Raw genomic sequence first — 18,771 nt, forward strand, 5'->3', positions numbered from 1 at the left:
GGATGGGTGGAGAGCATCAGAAAGAATTGGGCAAATCTGTCCCAGGAGTAGGTCAGAAAAACGCCTTCCTAGGGAAGGTGCCCCCACGAACACGTGTTTCTCGAGACCCTTTAGCCAAAATAAGGAAGCTGCCGAGATGAGCATGGAACGGTTAGGCCTTTTGTATGGAGCAAACTGGGGGGGAACCCCAGATGAGACCTCTGGCCTGGACCTTGTGATTCACGCACAGGTTCATCTTACCAGCTACCGGGTCTGAGAAGAAACCACCACCCTGCAAGTTAACGGGGATCCCTCACGCGAGAGCACTGTCTGAGCAACACGGTTTTTAAAAATGATCTCCTTTATTGCCACATTCATATAAAACATTTTTATTTATTTGGGTTGGTAAAAGAAAGCCACAGTGTATATAAAGAAAATTAAAGGAAGTTAAAAAATATATGGTTTTAGTGTTCGGAAAAGCAGTTACGGATTGCTCTCTTGGTTCAATTATCCAAGCGGTCGAAATTCTGGGTTTGAAACTCTTGGAAGTCCTCAGGGATGGTGTCTGCAATAGGAATGCGCACAGGGAGGTTAGCGAGGTTCCTTCCACCCCGAACCCCTGCCCGAGGCGCAGGCATCCCGTAGGGGGCGCTGTTAGCCCGCCCAGGAGGCCCCGCAGGCCCTCGCCGCCATTTTCTCCTGCAGGCTGCTTTGCAAACCGTTGGCTTAAAGCCCAGGAGTGCTCCTTCCCGGCGCTACAGAAAAGCAGCAGGCAGAGTGGGTTTTGCATCTATGATTATGTTTTAACTACATGAAAAAATTAAGGTTTTCTGTAAATTAAATCTGACTGGATTTCTCACTGAACCCCAAACCCTAAACCATGCAGTCAAATTCTGTGGGTCTTAATCTCCACATGCATAAAATAGGATAAATGCGATCTGCTTTTTACTTCTGGTACACAGGGACTATCAGGTTTTAATGACTACGTGGTATGAGCGTTGGGCTTTTGGGGGGAAGTGCGGTATAAAAATAAGGTGGCAATATTTGACTAATTCTAGTAACAACATTGAACAGTAATGAGAATGCATGTTACCATTGCAGCGATACTTGAGGTTGGACCAGATGATGTTTTCTTGAGAGAAGCAGAAAACGCCAAGTCGGCCTCCACGCATTGTGGTGTCTATGGTGACTCCAGAGTCAGCCACCAACTCAGAGCCTTCATAAAATCGTACCCTGCGGACAACACAGCCGGAGGGGTCTCCATGAAATCCACCCGGGTAAAGTGCCTATTGTGAGGCCCAGGGGCCCCACTTCTTACACACACCTGTGTCTTTACTCTGTTTTAGGCTCAATTTTTCGCTGACCTGGATTATGCTGTAGCTGTTCCACCTTACTTACTAGACTGGAAGTCCCTGAGGGCAGGGACCCTTTGTGTGTCCCTCTGTGTGTGTGTGTGTGTGTGTGTCCCTCTGTGTGTGTGTGTGTGTGTGTCTGGGGGGGTGTTTCTTCCCAACTTCTGTCTCTTACAAGGCTTAACATGATGTTGAGCACACTATCAAACTTGAGTTAAAAATCAAACCAAAGCTGATGTCATGAGTGAGAAAGTTTTGTGTCTTCATTGTCATGTGAGTTGCCTTGTCTATATACCATGCTTAAAGACTTCTGCTTTTCCTTTGGTCTGATTTCTCTCTTTTAGTGGAATCTCAGAGCTATGATTCTCCACAGGATTCAGCTCTCCCTAAGTAGAGTTGCAGGAATCTGTGGGGACACTTTGGGTTGTCACAGCGGCACTGAGTGATGGCAGCCAGGGATGCTGGATGGCGTGCAATGCCCTAAAGAGAACAATCAAAACCTGTCCTGCATTCCATACACTTCTGGAGTGTTCCTCAGACACGAGGGTAGGTAAAGAGCAACTATCAGGGCCTAGAACCTGACTCCCTTTCACTTGTGAACATCAAATATATTTTGCACACATTTTAATATAAACTGTATTTTCCAGGGTAAATTGAGAAAACTGAGTACTTTGTTTGAAAATTAACATTCTAAAATGTTCACCATTTGAGAAACTGACATTGCTGTCATCAACACCAGTGTAACATTTAAGTCACTGACACAACAGTCTGTGTTAGAGTGTCACCTGCATAGTGATTCTAGGTATAGGTGCAAGTGTCTATTTCATTTTGTCTTCTGGTGTGGCTGTGCTCAAGTATTTAAATTATTTTGTTATAAGTTATTCTTATTTCTCTATTATATTGTTAGGGCTCAGACTGATTTTCTAGATTATATGTGTAGGTAGGTTGTAATTTCTATGAATCCATTTTGGGATGGAAAAGGGGGCATTTCAAAATATTATAAAAAAGGGGCATTGGGCTTAATAGGGCTGATAACATAATCATCTTACTGTGAGACAAAAAGAGTACATTTGACATAATGTCACAAAGAGAAACAAAACATGGATTTGCCCTCATGACTTTCTTTTTTCCACGAGGCTGTTTTCCTGCCCTGAGGAGGAGAATGCACTCAGTACTCCTTCCTCAATATACTACATAGGCTAGGATGGGTGTTGAGCTGCAAGTTCAAATGAAGAACACTATCTACATTTCAAAGATACAGCCCTAAGCCTCCTAACTCCCGAGAATACTTAAAAAAAAAAAAAAAAAGTCCTATAAAGAAACAAGACAGACTACTTTGGCTTACAAGACGATTAGTTCGTGCCATGTGTAGTAGATGCCAGGCTTTGTGCTAGGCACTGGGGAGACCAAGATAAAATAAGATACAGCTGGGCATGGTGGCCCATGCCTGTAATCCCAGCACTTTGGGAGGCCGAGGTGTGCGGATCACGATGGCCAACATGATGAAACCCCATCTCTACCAAAAATACAAAAATTAGCTGGGCGTGGTGGCGCATGCCTATAATCCCAGCTACTTGGGAGGCTGAGGCAGGAGAATCACTTGAACCAGGAAGGCAGAGGTTGCAGTGAGCCTAGATCACGCCACAGCACTCCCATCTGGCAACAGAGTGAGATTCTGTCTCAAAAAAAAAAAAAAGATACAAGTGCTGCTCTCATGCAGTTTGTGATCCAGGAGGGAAGACAGACTGTAAGGGGCATAGTGCAGTCAGGGTGAAACGTGCACTAGTAAGTGATTACGCAGGGCCCAGAGGTGCCACAGGGGAGGGTGTGGAGAACAGACCCTGCCACACCTCTTACCTCATACTGATTGGCATGTCCACCCTCAGGCTTCTCTTCAGAGCATGGCAGAAGGGCACAGCCATCCAAATGCACCAACCCCACAATGCTGGGTCCTCCCCTCAACTCTGCTCCTTCTCTCCCCATCTTGGCCCTTCTGTCCTGTCCGGGTGGTCTGTCTGAGTCTGAGTGCCTTCTCCCCAACTTCTTTTCTAGGTTCCCCACCCTGCAGTCACAAAAGTCCTGGCATGTCCTTGGGGACTATCCTAGGTCAGAACTGCTCAGAGAAGTGAAGGCTCTGGGATGCAGAACAGAGGGTGCTTTGCTTCTAGAGCAAGGTAAGGAGATGGGGCCTTCACCTACCTGATGTAGCCCACCTGGGGCCTGTGCTGTAGGAACCAGCGGTAGGACACCTTGTCCTTCCAGCCCACATTCCTGGAGTCCTTCCACAGCAGCCTGACCTGGTCACTGGTGTCCCCCGTGTGCCACAGGGAGTTCCGGAGATGCTCCCCTGGACCTGTCTTAGACTTCACAGCCTGGATGATGACACAAGCAAGGTTTTAGGACAGGACCCAGGCACCGCCCTTCCTGCTTCCTGGATCTGAAGTGATGATCCAGGTTACAGTCATGGTTATCATCTGGCTGCCTTGGATTCGAAACAAAGCATAAACGCTTAAATGTCATATCTATGGAGGTGACCCCAACCTTTTACTACTAAGCCTTGCCCAGTATTCCACTACACATTCCATGTTGTTCCTGCTGCAAATCCACTGCTCCCTACATTTGCCCAATGAGGCTCCCATCAAACGTCTGGCTACGTAAGTCAGCCTTGTGTCCTAGCAGGAGTGACAGAAGTAGCCCACAAGCCCTCCTGTACAAAGTTGGACCTATCGATGAAACTTATTAGCCAGTTTCCAACACAGTGTGCCTGAAGGTGCACTCTAAACCTTCCCTCTCTCTGACCTCACGTAGGCTGGGATTCCCACCATTAGAGGTTAGAATGTAGCTGGTACACAGGAATGAAGGCAAGGCCCTGCCTGGGTCAGCTGTAGTCTTCCCTGGCTCTAACTTTAGCATAAATGCATCAATTTTTTAGATTAAGTGCCATATAGGAAAACACAATATCTGGAAAAAGATGAAGGGTCCAGAAGAAAGGGCGATGAATGACTTCAGACCACCAATACCTTGAGCTGAATGCCAGGTTCTGCAACCGCGCGGAATGGGGTGGCTTGCCAATATGTCTGCTCTGTCTGCTTCCACATGACCACGTAGAAGCTGGAGCTATCTTGGTAGCCAAAGATAAAGCCCGCATAGTCATCATCTGTCTGGGTATTTACATGGAAGGTCCCTTCAAAGTCAACTCCATTAAAAGCTGTGTACCCTGTAGGGACCAGATAAGATTAGAACAACAGACAAACCACACTAGTAGCTGGAAGAATTCTATGCGAGTGGCAACTGAGGCCCTGGACGTACCCACTGCCAGGCCAGGATCACTGTTCATGGTCTGCACAATCTCCATGCCCTGCAGAGAGAGGTGAGGGAGTTCAGAACAGTCTTGAAGGGGTCAAGTAACCCTGAGGAAGCTGAACACCTCAGGCACCATGAGTGAGTGGCCAGTGATGTCTGACCTCCATATAAAGATTTCATCATCTGAATAGTTGCTCTCTTGTGTTATGTGCTCAAAGAAAGCATGTGCTTGTAAAGAAGGTTAAAAAAAAAGCTCAAAGCTGAATAGAAATAAGTTTGCTGAGACTGTCACTTAAGCTGACTGAACAGGCCTTTAACTGGGGAACATGCAACATATACTTCTAATCAATGTGACTTGCTCTGTGACTCTGGAAAATCTACTAAGCCTCTCTGTTCTTGCCTTTCTTGGTTACACAATGAGGAGGATATGCAGAAGGCAGTCTGCTACAGAGATCAGAAGTGTCAGTTCTAGGGTCAGACTGCCTGGGTCCCAACTGCAGTTATCTCGGCTACTTACCACAGTGCTACCATCATTAAGATGCTACAATCATGAAAGCTGTAGCAGACAATTTCATCCTCTGTAAAATGGGCATAATTGAAGTAGTCTGTCATAGGGCTGTTGAGGAATAAGAGCGATGTGAAGAATGCCTGGCTCATTGTCTGCACCCTCTAAACATGACCTACCACTATCAGAAGGGCTCTGTTGAGAGGCAAGGCTGAGCCGTTGCTGCCCATGTGACACTCACCTGGTTCAGGACCACCCAGTTGGGATCGATCTGGGCATCCCCTTCAGGATCCAGGACCACGGTCTGGTAAGCCCTGAAGTCGGTCAGGGTGACCTCTGCGTTCTCTGGGCAGACATCGATCCGATCGATGACCTGGTCCTGGTCAAAGTCAGACTCACAGATGTCTCCCACTCCGTCGCCTGAGTGGGGTGGAAAAGGACAGGAGCTCAATAGCGCTCACACCCACTGCCACTCCTTGGCAGGGAAAGGGGCTACATGAGGAACAGAAGGGCTCAAGCTCCCACAACCAGGGCCATGATTTCCCATCAGTGTTGGGACAGGAGCCCTGGGGTCATGTCTGAGCTGGTCCCAGGCCCCATCCTGGAGTCCTTGTACTGGGTGACCAGGCCAGTCCTCCCAGAGCTTTTTGAAAGATCAGTTTGAACAGTTGCCCTCCACTCTCCCCATAGAAGTTCTTATTACCTACAGTTGGGTTCACCAACGGGTGGATCTTAAGCCTGACCTCACATAAGCAAATGTCTAAAGCACTTTCTGGACTGTAATGTATAGAAAACAGGGAAATTATTGTTACCAGAATATCTCTAAGACTAACTTCTGGTGGCCCCTAGACTGAATGTGGCCCCCACGTGTGTGTTGTTCAGCTCACGTGCTGGCATTTTTGCACGTGCACTGCTGTGGATGGGCACGCCCTCTCCAGGTCACCGCAGTCCCCAACACTCCCTGCTGTCTCATGTCTGGCTTGGTGCAGACCTTTTCTTATCTGCCTGGCCCCTGCAGGCATCTGCGTTTGTGAACCTGGCATATACCACTTCTGTGCCATTCTCTCTATCCTGCTCCTTTTCGGGGACTCCCAGTGGAAGGTGGAAGGTGACAGGTAAGATGGTGAAGCAGCTCTCCAAGCCCTTTGGGAACTGAGCCACAGTGTGTGGCTGCTTCCCTGACCTGTGTGATGGCATCCTAGGGTTGTTCAGGAAGATGCAAAGCAGCTCAGTCCTGACTTAGTTGGAGACTGGTGTCTACCAGATATCTGCTGTCCACACAAGCTACAGCTATGCAGAGAGGCTGGGTATGGAGAAGCAGCTGATGGGAGCTGGGGATGTTCTGAGTTGGTGCCTGGAGAGAGGCATGCCCCCACATGCCTGGCAGAAGGGAGCCCAGGGGTGCTGCGCAGCTTTGGGCTGAGCCTGCTTACTGTTGCTATCCTCCTGGGCTGGGTTGGGGACCAGCCGGCAGTTGTCTGGTCCAGGGGGCACCAGGTCTGGGATACCATCATTGTCATCATCATCATCACACTCGTCACCAATTCCATCCTTATCGGTGTCCAGCTGGGCACTGTTAATGACGGTGGGGCAGTTGTCTGTGCTGTCCTGGTGCCCATCTCCATCACTGCGGGAGAAAGGACAGGTGATGTGGCTCACAGTTCAGCCGAGAACAGGAAGGATCCATTCTTAGGAAGGACAGTCTGTGCTTGAGGTTTTTTTTTTTTTAAACCAGGGATGGCTTTTAAAATCAAACCCACTGGGGTCATTCCCTTAGATAAGGCTGCCCTATGGGCCTCAGAGACAGTTCTTCCCATCCTCAACCTCTTGAAACAAGTGAGTCATTTCCTACTCATGAAGATAAGGGTCTATTTCTATTATTTGTGACCAGATGCTCCTATCAGTCCCTGGGAACTGCTAGATAATATTCAACTCAGAGGACGTATGAGGAGAACAGAGTGACAGGCAATGGAACCAGACAGCCCAGTGTAAATCCTGGCTCAGGCACTGGCCAGCATGTGACCTCAGGCATGATACCTGACCTCTCTATGGCTCAGTGTCCTCATCTGTAAAATGAAAATAGTACCTACCTCATAGGGTTGTTGTGAAGATTAAATGATGAAAATCAGGATTTTGCATATTAAATTTCAATATATGAAAAAGTACTGACTCTTAGGAAGTCCTACAGTGTTTTCTGGATATTACTCTTCACAATCCCTGGCTAGTGGATCCCATGAGGATTCAGACCTGAACACCATAGGGAGAAGGGCTAAGTGAACAGGGCCACGCCTTCCCGAGGGGAGCATGTAGGCCAGGCTCAGTGCTGGTCTCAAGGACTTCTCAGAACTCTCCTCCTCTGTCCACCTGACTTTCTGGGCTGAGAGGCCACCTGAAGCTGAGTCTGCCCTGCCTCCAAGAGGTGTCCTGGAGTCTGAGACCGCTCATGGTTACTCTGGAAAAGAGTTAGGAGTCCTTTAGCCCTGGTCCACCTGCGGCCTGTCCTGGGCCAGGAGCTACCCCTGCACCCTCTTGGAGAGGGAAGCCAGGGACCAGACCACGCTCTATGGCCACACTTTCCAGATGGTACAGGGGGACAGAAAGAGTCCAGCAAAAGTGAAGCCAGCCTGGACAAGCAGAAGATGATGTGGCTCAAACAGCAGAATCCCTATGCATGCAGCAGGCCTGCTTTATAAAACACAAGACTGAGCTATTTCCATTAGCAGCCGTTCTATAGAGCCCTGAACATTTTTATGTAAAAACAAGCAGTTCCTGTCTCTTCTCCAAGGTTCAACTTTGTGGGAATTAAAGCATAGCAGAATGAGTCATTTGTTTTGGGCAAATATCTAGAGGCTGGTGGGATAGGATATTTTAGAAATTAATGTAGATAGTAGTCAGAGTGCAAGATGACCTGCACCAGGGAACATTCTTGATGCACATTATTTAGGGCAGTTGTCGGGATACAGTCCCACCTTCCCTGTGGAAGAAGAGAGGGACATCTGACGTCAGGCTCTGTTGCTGACGTGCCTTTTCTTGTACTGTGATACCAATAATAACATGGCCCCTGCTTTCTGCATGTCACCCTTGGGCCAGGAGCTTTATCTACATTATCTTGAATTTTCACCATAACCTGTGCGATGCATTTATTATCTCCTCTTTGCAGGTGAAGAAGTTGCGATGCCAAGAGACTGGGAAATATATTTAAGTTCACTTAGCTAGCACAGTCGGGCCTCTGTATCCGCGGTTCCATATCCGCAGATTCAACCAACTAAGGATTGAAAAGATGTGAAAAAGAACAATAAAAAATGACATAAAATAATACAAACAAGAAACCATTGCAGTATAATAACTATTTACCTAGCATTTACACTGTATTAGGTAATCTAGAGAGGATTTTTAAGGCATATGGGAGGACAGGTATAGGTTATATGCAGATACTACATAATTTTATATAAGGGACTTGAGTATTTGAGGATTTTGGTATCCTGGGGGCAGAGGGATGTCCTGGGACCAATACCCTGGGATACTGAGGGATGACTATTTGTACTTTGCAGCAAGGACACAGAGCATAATGAAAAAGATGCACACTTTGGGAGGCTGAGGCAGGTGGATCACTCGAGGCCAGGAGTTCAAGACCAGCCTGGCCAACATGATGAAACCCTGTCTCTACTAAAAATACAAAAATTAGCCAGGCATGGTGGCACACACCTGTAATCCCAGTTACTCAGGAGGCTGAGGCATGAGAATTGCTTGAACCCAGGAGGTGGAGGTTGCAGTGAGCTGAGATCATGCCAGCCTGGGTGACAGAGCAAGACTCCATCTCCAGAAAAAAGAGAGACGTGGCTTCATAGGAGCTGTCCTTGAGTAAGATTTGGGTCAAGAACTGGTTTCTGCAGGGCAACCTCTGATCCACGTTATCAGGAGAGAAATTACCTCTTTTTTTGCTTTGTCTTTCAGAATCCTTTCACTCTCATCCTTGTCCTAGCTGCCTTTGTAAGAATTCCCTAAGGAGATGAAAGGGTTTAGAACCTTGGTTTGCAGGTGCCTCTAGGGCTGAGTGGTACACGTCTGTTTTTGGTGATGTTCTTCCAGTATCTGATCAGTTGATCCAGCCTTGAGTCTTAATGTAGGACTCCATCGTGTTGAGCTAGGAAGGTTGACAAAACTCACTTCCACAGAACAGTTCCAGTTAAGTAAGGGAAATGGAATTTTAAAAATTTCAAGGAAATTTCCAGAAAATAATAGCAATCCCTCAGCAAACTGACAGCCTTCTATTTTGGGATGATGGTGAAGTTTTCCTGAGCTGAAAGATTATAAAAATAAAAGAGCAGCCAGGCGCGGTGGCTCAAGCCTGTAATCCCAGCACTTTGGGAGGCCGAGACGGGCGGATCATGAGGTCAGGAGATCGAGACCATCCTAACTAACACGGTGAAACCCTGTCTCTACTAAAAAATACAAAAAACTAGCTGGGCGAGGTGGCGGGCGCCTGTAGTCCCAGCTACTCGGGAGGCTGAGACAGGATAATGGCGAAAGCCCAGGAGGCGGAGCTTGCAGTGAGCTGAGAGCCGGCCACTGCACTCCAGCCCGGGCGGCAGAGCAAGAGTCCGTCTCAAAAAAAAAATAAAAATAAAATAAAATAAAATAAAATAAAATAAAATAAATAAAAGAGCTAATATCTATTGAGTGCTATGTATGTAACAGAAACCATAATAAGCACTTTCCATGGATCAATTCAATCTTCACGATGGTCCTATTAGCTAGATCTACTGTCATCCTCACTTTACAGATGAGAAAATTGAGGCACAGAAGTATTAGGTAATAAGTATTAGTATAAGGTTAGCTGGCATGTAAGAGAAGGAGCTGAGATTTATATCTAGCTGTCTTATTCCAGAGCCCATCTGTGCAGCATGATGCTATATTACCTCTCCTGAAATAGATCTCACTTGCTGGAGTGCCTAGTAACCTATTCTGACACCGTTATCCCCTATACAGAACTTTCAGGGAGAATTTTCATGGTAATCCTGACCAAAGGCAGGGCTATTATCCCACCAGCAGCTCAGTCAACCCAGAGAGATCCCAAGGAATGGAGCGGCAGGAAGTTCTGAAATTTAAAACCCTCTCCGGATGTTGCATCTGGCTCTCTGCAGTTGGGAGACATGCCGTACCTGTCCTGATTGGTGTCACAGGAGTCCCCAACCAGATCATTATCCACATCAGACTGCAAAGAGAACAGCACATGTTATTTATTCCTGGGCCTGCATATACAGAATGTTCCAGAGAAGGCAGACCTCACTCATCATCATTGGATTTGGGGAATTATTTCTCTGGAACTGGGGTGGTGCAAAACTGCAAAAGGACAACACCATATTGGTGTAGGCACAATGCTGAATTTTCAAAAAAGCCTTCTAAAATATCAAGCTACATGGATGGGCTGCCCACACACCAGATGAGCTGATTGGAAAGGGGCGCTGGGGCAGCATGGTGGCAGGTGGAGGCATGGAACTCCGGCATGGGTCAGAGGGAGCCAGCCATAGGCACGGGGAGAAGACAAGTTGATTTTGCTTTGCTTCTGCAATTTGAAATTTGGCCAAAATCGTGAGTGAGTCACAGAGGGCAACCATGACTCCCCTGTCTCAGGGCTTTAAAAATAAATGACACATCATACCCAATTATCCAGAAAGGAAGGAGGAGTGAGAAGGGAGATGCAACACATCACTGGCTGAACTTAATCTGAAATGTCCGTACATAGGCTGTGTAGGGGTTTCAGGACTAAAGGGACACAAGGCTCCCAATGGTTAATTTCCATGTTCCATTTTCCTTTCTGCAGGAAAAATACTTGTACTGAGCGTCATGAAGCTTGTGTTACTAACCTCACAGGCAATCGACAGCCTGGGAGATAGTCCCTAGGGCTTCCGATCTCGTGTGGTGTTCATCCCACCATCTTCAGGCCCATGGTGTGTCATTTCTCCACCTCTGCTTTGTTAGGTAAGTGGCAACAGCTAAGAGGCTCTGCTGTTTTTCTAGACACCCATCTTAAATGAGTCTTTGCATAGAGGAATTCAGCCTGGAGTTTGAATTCCCCAGTATCCTACTAACCTGGTTAGGGTTGCTGATATCAGGACAACTGTCACAGGCATCCCCCACACCATCACCGTCCTTGTCCCGTTGGTCACGATTGGGAAATCTTGGGCAGTTGTCCAGAATGTTTTTTATTCCTGTGAGAAAGAAATGCTACCTTGAGTCAGGGAGATGTCACTGACTTCTAGGTGCTGGAGAGATCAGGCACATGATGAGTTGCTTCTGCCTGGGCCAGTGTCACATAGGGACTAGCCTTTTCAGCAGTTATCCAGAGGTAGCTTCAAAGGATGGATTCTGGGAGACTTAAAAATGAACAGCTCTCAGAGGTATTTGTCGACTGAATTCTAATTTGTCCAAGATGTCAAGGGCTATGATAGCAACCAGAGGAGGGGATCATGATGGCTGTATGGGCTGACCCTGGAGAGGGAGGATCTCATGGGTATCTGAGCTATGACTGAGACCCTACGGCTCTAGGCAGTGTTGTGCTGGAGCTGGGTCCTTTGTGTCCCTCTTTCTTTTCAGTTTTGTGTTTGATGATGTCACATTGGTAGCTTGAAATCAGCAATGAGGACAGTATGGAGTTACCTCATGGAAACTGGCAAATGCTACCAACCAGGGCTTTCTGTGGTTTGTTTACCAGCACACCACTGGAAATGGGTCATCAGTTAGGCTTGCAGAAGGTGAGGTCATGTTTTAGGGGGGGTGTGCATGTTCTGGAGCGGGGTGTGTGTGTGTGTGTGTGTGTTGGGGCAGGTGGTATTTTGAAAAGATTTTTCCTTCAAGGGCCCACAGTGTGATGTGTAGCCTGTGATGTGTAATCTGTGACCCTGCTCAATGCCTTCTCATTCAGTTCTCCACTTCTGGGTCTCTCACATGTAGAAAGTCTAGTGGCGAGTGAGGAGAGGTAGAAATGGGAAGGGAGATGCCCACAAAGACACACCCTGACAAGACACTGCTTGAAGGGGTCCTACAAAGTTTCTGGCAATGATACAGAGTCCTGGAAACATCCAGAGCCATTAAGTAGTGGAGTGGGCTGTGGAGTCTCCTTCCACAGACACAAGTCCACCTTGGGCCCTCCAGATGCAGGCCACGGTGAGCCACCCACAGCTGGAAGGCCCTGAATCAGTCATTCTATTCCTACTCTGGAGAGAGAACAATGGAACAAGGTCAATTGAATCCCAGATAAAAGACAAAAGCACGACAAATCTACCATCTCCATCCATGTCATCATCACAGGCATCTCCTCTTCCATCCCCATCCGTGTCTTTCTGGTCATTATTTAAGACACTCAGGCAGTTATCACAGGCGTCCCCAAAGATATCTTTATCGCTGTTCCTTTGGTCCACATTGTGAATCAGGACACAGTTATCCTAAAAAGATGAAAGGATAGAACATCACTCAGACTTCTACTAAATCCACTTTCCCCCATTGTTAGGAAGAGTCAGAACTCTGGTGGCCCAAATTTGTCAGTTTTATATTTCAAACATTTGTGAATCTTATGGAGTAAAAAGCTGCAGTGCCGTGGAATGCAGGCATGGAAACTAACATTTGGGATGATTCATATACATAGTTGACTTCACAGGCTTTCTCCCATCATCCCTGGTACATGGCAATTCACAGGCCCTCCCAGCAAAGCAGGTACCTGCTCATTCAGGATTCCGTCTCCGTCAGCATCCTCGTCACAAGCGTCCCCAATGCCATCTCTGTCTGCATCTTCTTGGCCAGAATTTGGCACATACTTGCAGTTGTCCTTAAGGGGAAAACGCAGTTCTGAATGACATCCTACATTTGTGTTAAGCCAGTAACTGTTTCTGACCTCAAGACACTGTGGCTTTATTGTTGGTGGCTGTTTCACTTCATCTGAGATACAGCTACTTTACAAGTGCAATTTTAAATTAGATCCATAGAACCTCTCCCCATAGAAGATGTGACTTTGGAAAGCCACAGTGCATGTGTGCCTACTGTCACCCCAACACCCCTTACCTTCTTACAGTTCCTGGCAGAGCATGGCAGTTCTTCATCAGGGTAACTGTCGATGTCCACATCCTTTCCACAGACATAGCCATCGCCAGCCCAACCGACTCCACACTGTAAAGGGAAAGCCCATCAGAGGCCTGGGAAGCTGAGCCTGGCAGGGAGCTGGTGGCTGACAAGGGCTTCTCTGCTCCTTTGCTCATTCCCAGGGGGAGGGCCCAGAGTCACTCAGCCTTGTTGAGTGGGGCTTAGAAACTATTTAATTGCACTTGAGTAGTATGATGGTTCACTGTTCTAAAGACGTAAAGGGAGACGTAGAGAGAAAACTCTCCCTCCCACTCCCGCTTCCGCTTCCAGGAACAGGCAGAGCAGCAGAAGGGAGACGGGAAGAGGGGAACCAGAAGGTCACAGGGAACTGGAAATGCAGAGGGAGAGAAAGCTGACCTGGGATCGAAGATAAAGGAGGGAGGAGGGAGAGAGTCTGAGGAGCAGAGTCTGGGCCAATGGAAATCAGACTTATGTGAGCACAGGTTAAATTTCCTGGCCTCACTACCCAAAATAAGGAGCTTTCAGACCAGTGACTTCCTCAGCTGCAGCCTGCCTATTCTCAATCATCTGTGCTCTCCCTCTGCAACCAGGATTCAGGAGGCAGGACTCCAGAGAGACCCTACCGGGCTCCTGGTTCCTGCTCACTTGCCCCAGCAGGGCCTTTGGAAGGTTGATCCATGAGGTTGGTCCTTGACTCACTTTAATGAGGAAAAAATGTCCTCTAGGAACAAACACATTTTTAATGAGCCATTTTCTGGCAGATTCAATTATTTTAGGAGTCACACCAAGTTTATTAATCCTTTACCATCTGTCGTTGTGCCTTATTACAAATTCAAAAACATATTAAGAGCCCCATCACCCACCATCCCAGGGGAGTTGTCAATTTGTTCACAGTAAATGGGGATTTCAACAGAGATATACACTTGCTTCTCAATGACTGCTTTTTGGTAATAAACAAGCCCAACCATGAGGAATTCAGGAACTTGCTGGGGTTATTCCCTCTCTGATACAGCACATTCCTCCATCTGACCTTGTTGCAGAATATCTGTATTGCCAGGGAGGGCTGACTTTATTATATTTATTTATTTAACTAATTTTTGACTCTGATTTTTCCTATTTGAAAAGTGATAGGCTCATTGTGGAAAACTGTGCATGCATCAAGACAAAGAAGCATAACTTTGAGACAAAGAAGATGGAAAAGGGCTCTAAGGATCCATCTTGCTGCTCAGGGGTGATCACTGTGGACCGGTGAATTCAGAGTCTGACAGGCCACCTGCCAAAGGCCTGGTACCCCGGGAAGTGCAGAGGAGGGGGCAGCTGAAGTCTGCTGATTTTTCAGTGCCTAGGATCCCCAGGGCTCTGGATCCTTGGATTTGGGAATGGATGGCCAGAGCGCACCCTCTCCGTCACATAGGGCCCACTGCAAGCTCAGCATGAGACCCATGTCAGGCCCTGCTGTGACTGCTCTACTCTCTTCCCAGTCTCCCCTCCCCAGATCAGCTCCAGGGCTGGATAATGCACAGGAGGTGTGACCATTCATGGAGCTGTCCCTGATTGGAGTGGAGGTAGACATAGAGCATGGCACCATCTGGCCCCTGCCAGTCACCTGCAGGAGACGGGAGGTTTCTCCCCAGGGGCCTAGACAGCCCCCACATCTCCACAGCGGCCCACCCCCAACAGGAGTGTCCAGGCAGACACTGTGGAAGTCGTAAGGATGAGGACAGTTAGAGATGACAGCAGGTATGTTGTCATTATACAGGCAAGTAGACGGGGAAGAAGAAGGAAAGGGGAGAAGAATGTTCCTTCACCTCCCTGCTGCTGGCTTCTGGGCCTTTCCACAGAAGGTGCTTGGGAGCTGGGGCTTCACTGGAGGCTCTGGCATTCAGGTGCCCAAGTAGACAGTGTTGCCCCATAGCCGAGAGGGAGAGAAAAGGCAGCTGATGGTTAGATGGATGTCAGGCTGCTCCCCAAAAGCTCAGTGGACCCTGTTCCTATTACACTCCATGTTCATTTTGATTGCAATGCTTTCATTTTGAAGTACTTTTACCCCGAAGCACGTAGAAACTGGAGAGAGGTGATGTTAAAAATGGAGGAGGAAAAATGATAGAGGAAGTCAGAAATGAAGAGGAAAAATGATAGAGGAAGTCAAAAAACAACTTACCACACATGTCACATCCCCCTGCCTCTCTTCAATGCACTGGGCATTCACACTGCAAGGGTTCAGCTCTGGGTTTCTGCAGTTTCTTTCCATTTTGCATCCTCTTATCTGATCACCAGTATACCCTGGCTTACAAGGCCCACAGCGGTAAGATCCCTGCAGGGAACAAAGATCAGGTGATGAGCTGAAAGCTGTGAGCAAAGGTACAGTTTGAGCAAAGATATGGTTATTGTGTCTATTTTCACAGGTACTCACTGCTGGCAGGATTCAGGCATCAGACCCATGCCTGCCTCTCTGCTTACATGTAAGATCATGTGAATGTTGGTGAAAACACCATCAGACTAGAGGCTGTGTCCGGCCACTCAGACAAACACGGAATAGAAGTGAGGGAAGAGGGCTGCACAGTGAACCAGTGACACTGAGTTGCCCGTGCCACCATGGAGGGCATAAGGGGAGAGGCCAAAAGTTCCAATGAAGTCCTGGGAGGTAGTGTGAGAAGCTTACTCTGGGGACAGGGAGACCATCTGCTTAAGAAGCAAGTTAATTTTTCTTCTTGCTGTTCCTCTGGCTCTTTTACAGTGGAATGACAAAGGAATGGGTGCACAGAGAAATGCTGGTGGCCTGCATTGAGAATTTCTGATGAGGCAGGCTGAGAAACTGACAAATGAGCTGTCAGCTCCACTGCAGTGACACTTCAGGGGCCAGGTTTTTTTTTTAGCTTTTATAGATATAATATATACATAATATATATAATCACACTGCACACAATATATGTAATATATATTTTATAATATATAAAAATCAAAATTAAAATTTTCATCGTTGAGGTATAATTGACAAAACTGAATATATTGAAAGTGTGCAGTGTGATGATGTGATAGACATGTACATTGTGAAATCATTACCGGTCAGTTACGTAACATATCCATCAACTCACATAGTTGCCCTCCCCTTTTTTCTTTTTCAGTGGGAACACCTAAGATCTGCTCTCTTAGCAGATTTCATATATATAACATAGTATTATTAACTAAGTCACCATGCTGTATATTAGATCCTCAGAACTTGTTCATCTTGTGCAGTTTTATTGACATAAAATTTACAGATCGTAAAAGACATCCATTTGAAGTATGCAGTTTAATGATTTAAGTCACTCACAACCTCTTAATTGCCACATCCAAAGCACGCTTTCCAGCGACCTGTCTCAGTCTCTCAGCCTCCCTGGTGATGCTGTCCACTCGCTCCTTTTTCTGGCTTCTGCTCTTTTTCCTTGGCCTAGTCCTTCATTTTTGGGGTTTCCTGGAGTTCTATTTACTGTCTACTTTCCTTCTCTCTAGGTGGCTCAGTTATTACCTTTACACCAAGATCTCGCAAATCTATTTGCAGACTACTTTGTCCTGGTAAAAGCTGAGAAGCAATACATTCCCATCTATTCCTAAGCAATATAGCATTGTGGAGAAGAACTCAGGCTCTGTAGCCAACCTGGAAGTCTTCTAAGATGTGTGACCTTAGTATAAATACGTAACATTCCTTTATTTTCTTTTTGGAGACAGGGTCTCCCTCTGTCACCCAGATTGGAGTGCAGTGCCGATCACAGCTCACTATAACCTCAAACTACTCTTGGACCAAAATGATCCTTCAGCTTCAGCCTCCTGAGGAGTTGGGACTATAGGAATGCTCCACCAGGCCTGGACTTAATGATGTCATATTTCTGTGCTTCAGTTTCTTCAATTGTAAAATGTGGATAATAATAATAATACCCATTTATGAGGTTGTTGTGAGGATTAATATAAGTGACTCGATAAATGTAAAGTGCTTTTACTTACAAGGAAACAAGGAACCTAGAGGTTGGATAACTTTCAAATAGTCATACACGTAATCAGTAGTTCTTTCTTGATAGTCTAGTCTGGTACATCTTTCATCTTGGACATAGTTTGATAGGAACTTTCAGAAATAAAACCCATATCTGAATACTTAAGTTATAGCCATCCCTAAGTGCTAAGCACTTTAATTTAATACAATGAAAAGTTTTAAAAATTTTTTTTCTGAGACTGAGTCTGTTTTTTTTCTTTTTGAGACTCTGTCACCCAGGCTGGAGTGCAGTGGCGCGATCTCGGCTCACTGCAAGCTCCACCTCCCAGGTTCACGCCATTCTCCTGCCTCAGCCTCCCGAGTAGCTGGGACTACAGGCGCCTGCCACCAGGCCTGGCTAATTTTTTTTTGTATTTTTTGTAGAGAGAGGGTTTCACTGTGTTAGCCAGGTTAGTCTCGAACTCCTGACCTCGTGATTGAAAAGTTTTATGAAAATAAAGAATGACATTTGGGGATTGTATAGTCACCAGTAAAATACTGAACTATTAACATAAACTACCAAGCTCTTTGCAATTTTAAAATACAGGAGTAATAATTTATTCAATAAATAGTTATCTAATAGCCTAATATTGCAACTTTGGTAGAAAATGACAAACTTGGCACTTATAAAAGTATTCTTACATAAAAATTACTTATACAATTACTCAAACACTTTATTAGCACAAACTTTTGCCCTTATTCTGCCAATCAAATATATTATGCCCACATGTTCTAGGTGTGTTTGGAAGCTATGGTCTATAAACATACACTTGTTTTAATAACCAGTTCTGCTTTGATAACAACAGCTGTGAGAAATACTCACCAAAGTATTAATGCAGATCGAGTTGGGAACGCATGCTCCATTTCGACACTCATCAATGTCAGTGCAGACCTAGTGCAGAAAAGTTCAAAGAAAGTTTAGCGAGACATGCTGCTTAAATAGAAATGCAAATAAATCTCCTTTGTTTTGCTATCTTTGTGTGAAGTGAAGATGCAGAATTTCAGGTAGAATAGTAATCTGAGGGTTATTTGTGCCATCTCCCTGCATTTGTACCAGTTTGTACTTAATCTAATTGCAAATGAGAATTGCTTTCATGGCACTGAAAGTTATTCAGAAAAGACAACTTGTGTAATTCATCTGTTCCACCACCTTGTTAGGTTAGGAAAGTTTTTTTTTTTATCTTGCTTGGGACTCAGTGTAGTTCTCCTATCTGAAGATTCTTAGCTTTTTTCAATTCTGGAACATTCTCAGTTTCCCCCAACTGCTTTCTAGTCTTTCTTTGGAACTACAGTTGGATGAATATTGGACTTCCTCGTTAATATCTTCCTTTGACTCCTAACCTCTTTTTATATGCTTCATATCTTTCTCTGTGCTGTGTTCTAGATGATTTAAATTCACCTCCTAGCCTATGAATTCCCTGCGAAGCTGTGTCTAATCTGTTTTGCCCGTCTATTTAGTTAAGGTCAATGATTTTCCACTGATAAAAGTTTTATTTGGCTCTTTTTCAAACTTGTCTGTTTTTCTCACA

General features: G+C 46.1%; 1 protein-coding gene across 1 annotated transcript in view; it reads right to left on the bottom strand.

Moving 5' to 3' along the window:
- Positions 1-322: 322 nt before the first annotated feature.
- Positions 323-18,771, bottom strand: part of THBS4 (thrombospondin 4) — a 47,784-nt gene continuing 29,335 nt past the window's right edge. The window contains exons 9-22 of the mRNA XM_033180163.1: positions 18,066-18,134; positions 15,398-15,550; positions 13,198-13,302; positions 12,857-12,964; positions 12,425-12,584; positions 11,233-11,351; positions 10,302-10,354; positions 6,573-6,766; positions 5,381-5,559; positions 4,641-4,689; positions 4,352-4,548; positions 3,531-3,703; positions 1,073-1,212; positions 323-544 (exon numbers count right to left, since the gene is read on the bottom strand). Of these exons, the coding sequence (XP_033036054.1) occupies positions 483-544; positions 1,073-1,212; positions 3,531-3,703; positions 4,352-4,548; positions 4,641-4,689; positions 5,381-5,559; positions 6,573-6,766; positions 10,302-10,354; positions 11,233-11,351; positions 12,425-12,584; positions 12,857-12,964; positions 13,198-13,302; positions 15,398-15,550; positions 18,066-18,134 (1,761 nt within the window). The 3' untranslated portion in view covers positions 323-482. The remainder of the gene's footprint in view (positions 545-1,072; positions 1,213-3,530; positions 3,704-4,351; positions 4,549-4,640; positions 4,690-5,380; positions 5,560-6,572; positions 6,767-10,301; positions 10,355-11,232; positions 11,352-12,424; positions 12,585-12,856; positions 12,965-13,197; positions 13,303-15,397; positions 15,551-18,065; positions 18,135-18,771) is intronic.

Source organism: Trachypithecus francoisi, unplaced genomic scaffold, assembly GCF_009764315.1.
Source record: "Trachypithecus francoisi isolate TF-2019V2 unplaced genomic scaffold, Tfra_2.0 Lachesis_group2, whole genome shotgun sequence".
Taxonomy (NCBI): Eukaryota; Metazoa; Chordata; class Mammalia; order Primates; family Cercopithecidae; genus Trachypithecus; species Trachypithecus francoisi.